Source organism: Chiloscyllium punctatum, chromosome 39 (assembly GCF_047496795.1).
Source record: "Chiloscyllium punctatum isolate Juve2018m chromosome 39, sChiPun1.3, whole genome shotgun sequence".
In the NCBI taxonomy this organism is placed as follows: Eukaryota; Metazoa; Chordata; class Chondrichthyes; order Orectolobiformes; family Hemiscylliidae; genus Chiloscyllium; species Chiloscyllium punctatum.
In genome coordinates this window covers 49897116-49904565 of record NC_092777.1, presented here as the reverse complement: position 1 = coordinate 49904565, position 7450 = coordinate 49897116, and the positions used below count along the sequence as shown (strand labels likewise).

At 43.1% G+C, this 7450-nt stretch overlaps 1 protein-coding gene across 1 annotated transcript; it reads left to right on the top strand.

Moving 5' to 3' along the window:
- The first annotated feature begins 1325 nt into the window (after positions 1-1325).
- Positions 1326-5729, top strand: sox9a (SRY-box transcription factor 9a). The gene is made up of 3 exons (XM_072558686.1): positions 1326-1929; positions 2785-3038; positions 3304-5729. The coding sequence occupies exons 1-3, from the start codon at positions 1493-1495 to the stop codon at positions 4035-4037; spliced, it is 1425 nt and encodes a 474-aa protein (XP_072414787.1). The 5' UTR covers positions 1326-1492; the 3' UTR covers positions 4038-5729.
- The last annotated feature ends 1721 nt before the right edge of the window (positions 5730-7450 follow it).

Here is a 7450-nt window from a genome sequence, read left to right as displayed (position 1 = left end):
ACAGGGTTGACCACTTTGTTTATTTTTGTTGTTTCAAGCAACTTTTTTTTTGTTCACAAACTCTGAGGCTGCACACTCCGGCTTCATCACTGCAGTCAGTGTAACACTTCACAATAAAACGTGACAACTTGACCGAAATCAAAAACGTTCACTGGGAGTCGGGAGACTTTTAACAAATCCACACATGCCCCAAAACGACTCCAACTGCCCCTCTGCCTTCAGTGTTGGCATATGTACGGTCACATACCTAGCTCAGAACTTTCACACAGTGTCAACTGGACACGCGAATGCCTTCCAAATCTGAAATAATTGCACAGAAAAAGGCAGACATCATGTTTTCATCCAGTGCCTTCTTGGTATAAGCGCTTTGCTGCTGAAATTTTAATCAGCTTTATTGTATCTTTCATATGCCTTGACTATTATTAAGGTTCAGACATGCTTACTCAAAATTGTTTTTTTTCTGCTCTGAAATATGTACAGCAGTATTTTATTAACTGGGATTTTACTCCTGGTTAACCTTGTCCTCTCCATCAGATTATCACGCTGCTTGCTCAGAGTCTTCACTACAAACTCCTACCCAGGACAGGAGCGGCGCACCGTGTAACTACTGTACACCTTCTGACTGGCATTTCATGGTCACGCTGGTACTTTCCGAGCGAACTCGGCTCAATAAATGGCTATATTACCATAACGAGCAAGGGCATCCCCTGATTTATGGTGACTGGTGGAATTTCATCAGATCGAGCCAGATGACATTCTCGCAATGAGAGTGCAGTGTTTACACACACGCACACCATCGTGGCTGCAAAATCGAGAAATCTGTCTCATCTGCAGCTGAAGTGCACCTCCAGGAGAGGTGATTGAACACAATAGCTGCGCGGACTCGCGAAAAGTAAATCGCAACAACTGCAAGCCTTCTGACGTTCGGAGAGTAAATCGTTCGAACTATTTCCTGTTTACAAAACACACGGCTTGCGAATTAAACAGGCGACATGTGCAGACATGGTATTGAGGCAAGAACAACAAAAACAGCCAAAATGAGACTGTTGCTAAATCTACCGGTATCTGTCGCTTTATCTAGTTACATCACGTTAAAAGAGGTAGGGGGGGTGGGGGGGGGGAGTTGGATGGAGCTGAGGTTTGATCAATCATCGGTTTCCCAGCTGAGCAGCGATTTCTTTTTTTCTGGGGAGGGGTACAGCTCCGCCCTTTAACCCCTCCCCTTAAACTTTGAACCAATTGCACAGATGGAAATCACTAGGCGGTTTATTGCGATTGGCGAATGCGAGTGTGTGCCCCTCTATTTAGCAAGTCAAATATACTCAGAAGACAGCCCTAGTTTCAGTAAGAGACTTACTTGGTTACAACTCCGAGCGCAGTAGAAACTTTCTCCGCACACACACACATAGAGAGAGAGAGAGAGAGAGAGACTGAGCAAGTTCTCCTCGACCATTTTATTTCCTTGCTAGCGCAGCCGCCCAACTCTTCTTGCATGAATCTCCTCAATCCCTTCCTGAAAATGACAGAAGAACACGAGAAGACTCTCTCCGACGTGCCCAGCCCGACCATGTCAGAGGAATCCTCCGATTCCCCGTGCGTATCCGGGGCTGGCTCGGACGCTGAGAACAGTAAACCTGGTGAGAAAAGCCCGGTCGATCTCTGCGCCCAGAGCCTAGATTCCAAGAAGGACGAGGACGACAAGTTCCCGGCCTGTATCCGGGAGGCGGTGACCCAGGTGTTGAAAGGATACGACTGGACCTTGGTGCCCATGCCCGTCCGTGTCAATGGCTCATCCAAGAACAAACCTCATGTTAAAAGACCAATGAACGCCTTCATGGTGTGGGCTCAAGCGGCGCGGAGGAAACTCGCCGACCAATACCCCCATCTGCACAACGCCGAGCTCAGCAAAACCCTCGGCAAACTCTGGAGGTAAGCCCCGCTCCCTTTGGCACATCCGACCTGAAGGAAGTTTATCCCGCTGGCGGATTCGACTGGAGCGTGGTCACTTTCTTTAAAAAAAACATGTTTTTTTTTTAAAAAATTGCTGCTGCAATAAAACACAAGCCTTATTTCAGGTAGTGTGGGAGGATAGTGGATGCAGCGAGGCAACTTATTTTTGGATTGCAAACTCTCCTGGCGTCTGCCCGCGTCGGAGGGATTTCATTTGGATTGTGTCTTAAGGGCAGAGTCATGCGTGGAGGCGAGAGTGACAGACTTCATTTCAGGGCGGTGGAGAGTGAGCGAGCTGCAAAATGCAGTCATCTGCAGGGAGGCGGCGGGTTAGGGATCCGGAGAGGGGGTGGGGGGGGTGCCCTGAGGTGGTGGATTCGGGATAGGCTCTGGGAGGAGGTAGGGAAGGGGGAGGGTGGTGCTGCAAAGCAAATCGCTCCTCAATTTGTCGCGGTCGAACCTGCCTTTGGCGCGCTGGGTTTGGGATGGGGACTTAGACAATTGATGAGAGCGAATTATGCTCATTACCACCCCCCCCACTTCCCCATTGCATCTGGATCGAAGCGATGTCCTGACAAACCTGGGATCCGCCTCTGCTCCCGGGCTTAGAGCTCAATGCTGTGCGCGGCACAGTCTTCTGAATTCTGATTTTTTTTTGCTATTCAGTGATTTAAAGTTGGTTGGTGCCATTTCCCTTTATTGGGGTGGCATCTATTTATTATTTTTAAATTATTTAATTCAGATTCTTTGGAGTTGGGGAGCTGGATGGTGGAAGATGGCTCTTTTAAAAATATTTTTAGGGGGGAAAAGTCAATTTTCTTGCTTTCACTTTAGACTGCTGAACGAGGGCGAAAAGCGCCCTTTCGTGGAGGAAGCGGAGCGTCTGAGAGTGCAACACAAAAAGGACCATCCTGACTACAAATATCAGCCCAGGCGGAGGAAGTCGGTGAAGAACGGGCAAGGAGAAAGCGAGGAGGGGGCCGAGCAAACCCATATCACGCCCAACGCCCTGTTCAAAGCCCTGCAGGCGGACTCCCCGCACTCAGCCTCGAGCTTGAGCGACGTACATTCCCCCGGAGAACACTCAGGTAAATGTGGGGGAGAGACTGAGGATACCTTGAAATAAATTGGGAGTGGGAGGTCGGGTAAAGGGAGCGTTGAGCTTTTCTTGAAATCATTGAAACTATTGACAACTTGTCTTCTAACAAAAATAAAACACTTGCTCCAAATGTGGTTTTGATTTTAAGAGGTTGTCATTTGTGGCTGCTGCAGCTCAGATTAATCAAATTATTTCTGTTTTCTTTCTCTCTCTCTCTCTCTCTCCCTTTGCCCGCCCCCACTTCTGGCATTCAGGGCAATCTCAAGGACCTCCAACACCTCCCACCACTCCCAAGACAGAGGTTCAGCCTGGTAAACCTGATCTGAAACGTGAAGGGCGCCCCCTTCAGGAAGGAGGGAGACAGCCTCACATTGATTTCAGCAATGTGGATATTGGGGAACTCAGCAGCGAAGTCATGTCCAACATAGAGACTTTTGATGTCAACGAGTTTGACCAATACCTCCCACCGAACGGGCATCCGGGAGGTCCAGTCACCCACAATGGCCATGCACAGAATGCTCAGGCCACCTACACTGGCAGCTACGGGATTAGCAGCACTTCGGTCACCCAAGCGGCCCACCCTTGGTTGTCCAAGCAGCATTCAATGACCAGCCTCGCCAGTGAGCAGGGACAGCAGCAGAGGACACACATCAAGACAGAGCAGCTGAGCCCCAGCCACTACAATGAGCAGCAACATTCGCCACAACAGATCAACTACGGCTCCTTCAATATGCAACACTACAGTTCATCTTATCCATCCATTCCTCGCACCCAATATGAGTATTCAGACCACCAGAGCACCAATTCCTATTACAGCCATGCTGCAGGGCAGACCACAGGCCTGTACTCCACCTTCGCCTACATGAGTCCATCCCAACGCCCCATGTATACACCCATTGCTGACACCACAGGAGTCCCATCCATTCCCCAAACCCACAGTCCACAGCACTGGGAGCAACCAGTCTACACACAGCTAACTAGACCTTAATGACCTTCTGATCTAGACTTAAGTACATAAAGGAGATTGATAAGAATCACACAGAGGTGCTCTCTGCACTCATATGAACTGCTGTGAGAAGTGGCCGAAGTGTCCTACCACAAAGTGCTTTGCTGTGTCCATTCAGTACTGGTGACTGATTTTTTTAAATGTTCAAACATTCCATGACTGACAAATTAAAGCAAGTCATTGAATGAACAAAGTCTGAGCAACCAAGTCAGCTGGTTTGGTCATTTCCTGTGTTTGGACTTATTATTTCGTAGTATTGAAATCCTCTGTGAGGAGAATTTTCTTTAATTTTTTTGAATTTAGTATGTACTGTGTATGAGTCATTGCCATTTGCAGTGTGGGGATTTATACATATTTTAGAGAATAAATGCTCTTATTTTGACAGATCAAATGCCAAACCACTTTTGGTAGAATACTTAACAGATTGCATTTGCTATTGCCATAAAACCTATTTTTGTATGAAATAGTATCTTTTTTCATTCTATTTAGTGTCCTTTTGGAAAAAGAAGTGTTTCTGCACTTCTTGTTGGAAACAAAAAGCAGATGAATGCCAGAATTGTAAAAGGAAGGAATAGAAGAATGTTTGATATCAGTTTTAAAGCAGGATGGCATTGTCTATAACCTGTAGAGGCACTGATAGTTTCACCAGGCTTCCCCACACAAGGTGCCATATGTTGTCTTATGAAATGAAATAGCCATTGAGGTGGATTGAGTTTCTGAGCATTCCTACGCAGAAAACTGCATCGTTCAAGCATTAGGTAGTGAATCTGCAGCTGACATCCAGCTTCCTGCATGAGAACTTGCGCATTAAAGAAAACAGGAAGTGTTTTAACCCTCTGAGTACAGCACATGTGTTGCACACTGCGTGCAGCCAAACAACTTCCAGAGCTTTGAAAGTCTAAATCTTGTCAAATCCTCATTGGTACTGCAAAATGTTTCACCAGACAGCATTCCGATCAGTAGTTATTTCATATGCAAGTGGAGAAAGAGGAGCTTGTACCTTGTCTTTGGGTGTCCACTGATCTCTTCGTGCTCAGAGGGAAAGAGCTCTAATTATCAATTCCCAACATTATTTATCTTGTAAAGTTTCTTATTAAAGTAATTTTTTTTTACATCTTGTACGTAGTTCTTTTCTGTACAGTTGTGTGGATGTTAAAAAATAAACTCAACTATATTAAGCTAATCAGACGTGTAAAAGACTGGAAGATCATTTTCAAATGAATATGCAGATTGCAAATGTAGTTTACAGCATTTGCTAATTGCTTCAGCTACTACTTTTTGCTAACTAGAGAAATGCAAAACTTTTTTTGTAACTTTTTTTATCTGACATTTACAAAAACCTCTTAAAAGTTTTCTCTCTATTTTCATTAAGCTGTGGCATGGTTGTACAGATTGCTTTTTAAAAAAGACAACAGGCATTCAAAAATATATATTTGTTAACAGTTTTATTGGAAAAGTGTAATAGGGATTCAGTAGTACAGAATTCAATTACTCTGTAATATGGCTGAAACTCTTTATTTCTGTATAAAAGTTGGACATTAAAGTATTTCTGTAACTTAAAACTATCAAATCAGATATTTTGCCTTTAGGTGAGTTTGGAAAGAGCTGTCTTAAATAAACTTACCTTTTGTATATTATTGTTTGCAATAAATAAGAAACGTATTGAAATATAAATTGTTTACAGTCTCCTCTCTACATAAGGTTTTTGCATTCATGAACAAATTCAAAAACTAAAGTAAGCTCTATGTTAATGCAATACATACTCAGGTCTATTTCTTTCACTTTATGCCACTCAAGTTTAAAACATGCTTCTTATTTTCACCACATGATTCCATTATCCTCTTATTTTGAAGTCCATACAACTCTGTGACAATAAAATGCTTTTGCTCTGCATTGTTCATGAGCATCTGAAAAAACACAGATGAAAACCTAAGCTTCTAGTAGGACACAGCTTTGATCTAGATGATGGCTATCTAATTTGACCAGTCCCCTAAACACAATGAAATAAACCATTAAAGTATCTGAAACCTACAACAAAATCATGCACACTGCATAATCTATTCACTGGGAATTTTGGCCAACAGTTTTTTTCCCCAGTAAATTTGCTCATTAATATGCTCGGCAGTCTCATGTGACAGTATTTGGCCCCATTTATCTCTTTGGGTGGTCTGTTGTTATGTAAAATCTGGTGGCTCACCCTTAGTCACACAATTGACAGTAAAACCAATAAAAAAAGGAAGAGTACAACAATCTTCAATTTTAAGTTTTACATTATACTACTGCCTCCAATAAGAATTAGAATGAATGATACTGAAAGCAAATCATTTTTAAAATGCATTTAGATAATTTGCATTATCTGTCTCAATGAAACTAATTAATGCTGAGCTGAAACAGAGTGCTTACAAATGTGGTGTTAACTTACAATGTGTTGTATATGGAATACTAAATATTCTTGTATTGTTCAACTAAAATCTACTTGTGGCCTGTTAGCTGCAGCATCAGCAAGATTGATGCCAAAACATTGAATTATACCTTGCATTCAAACCTGGTACTCTCTCTCTGAGCAGTTTTGCCAGTTCTCACTTGAGCTGCTAGATGGAGCAAGTTGTGGGTCTTGCAGGACTCATTTTTGCTAGACAGGAGCAAAGTGAAAAATGTCAAATCACTTTACAAAAGGGAGCCTACTGTTGGAATAACAGGAGTATTTCTAACAGCTAAGGAAGCGTCCATTATACAGTATATTCTGTTAATTTCACAATTATGGGAGGGAACGTTATAAGCAGAGATTTCAGTAGAGAAACTGAAAATGCACTTTCACATATTTCACATGATTACACATTTTCTTTTAATTACAAATATTGCTGCCAGCTAATCAGCCTTGTAGGTAATTCAAAGCAGCAATTTATTCATGTTCATCATCGTGAATAACGTTTGTGTTTCCTTTGTGCTCATCTTCCCTTCCACTAGCATCCACATTCAGTACACGTCGTGCTCCCCTATTTCCAAAAACTCCAACATGATACTACGACCGAATATATTTTCTTTCCACTTTTAGTTGTTTGAGGGAATTGTTTCCTCCATAATAGCATGCCCCACAACTCCATAGTGCCAACACATCCTTTCTCATTTCCACTTGCTATTCTGTGCAAACTCAGAAGAATCAGCATCTACCCTTTAACTTCCTCTCTTCCAACCCTCCAAGGTCCCAAACACTCCTTCCAGGTGAAGCAGCCACTGTGTTCACTGATCACAATGTGGACAGGTCTACATTGGAGAGACTAAATACAGGATTGGGTGATCACTTTGTGAATAATTTGGTTCAGTCTGTGAGCACAGCCCTGAGCTTCTAGTCACCTGTCATTTTAATTTGCTACATTGCTCTGACCTATCAGTCA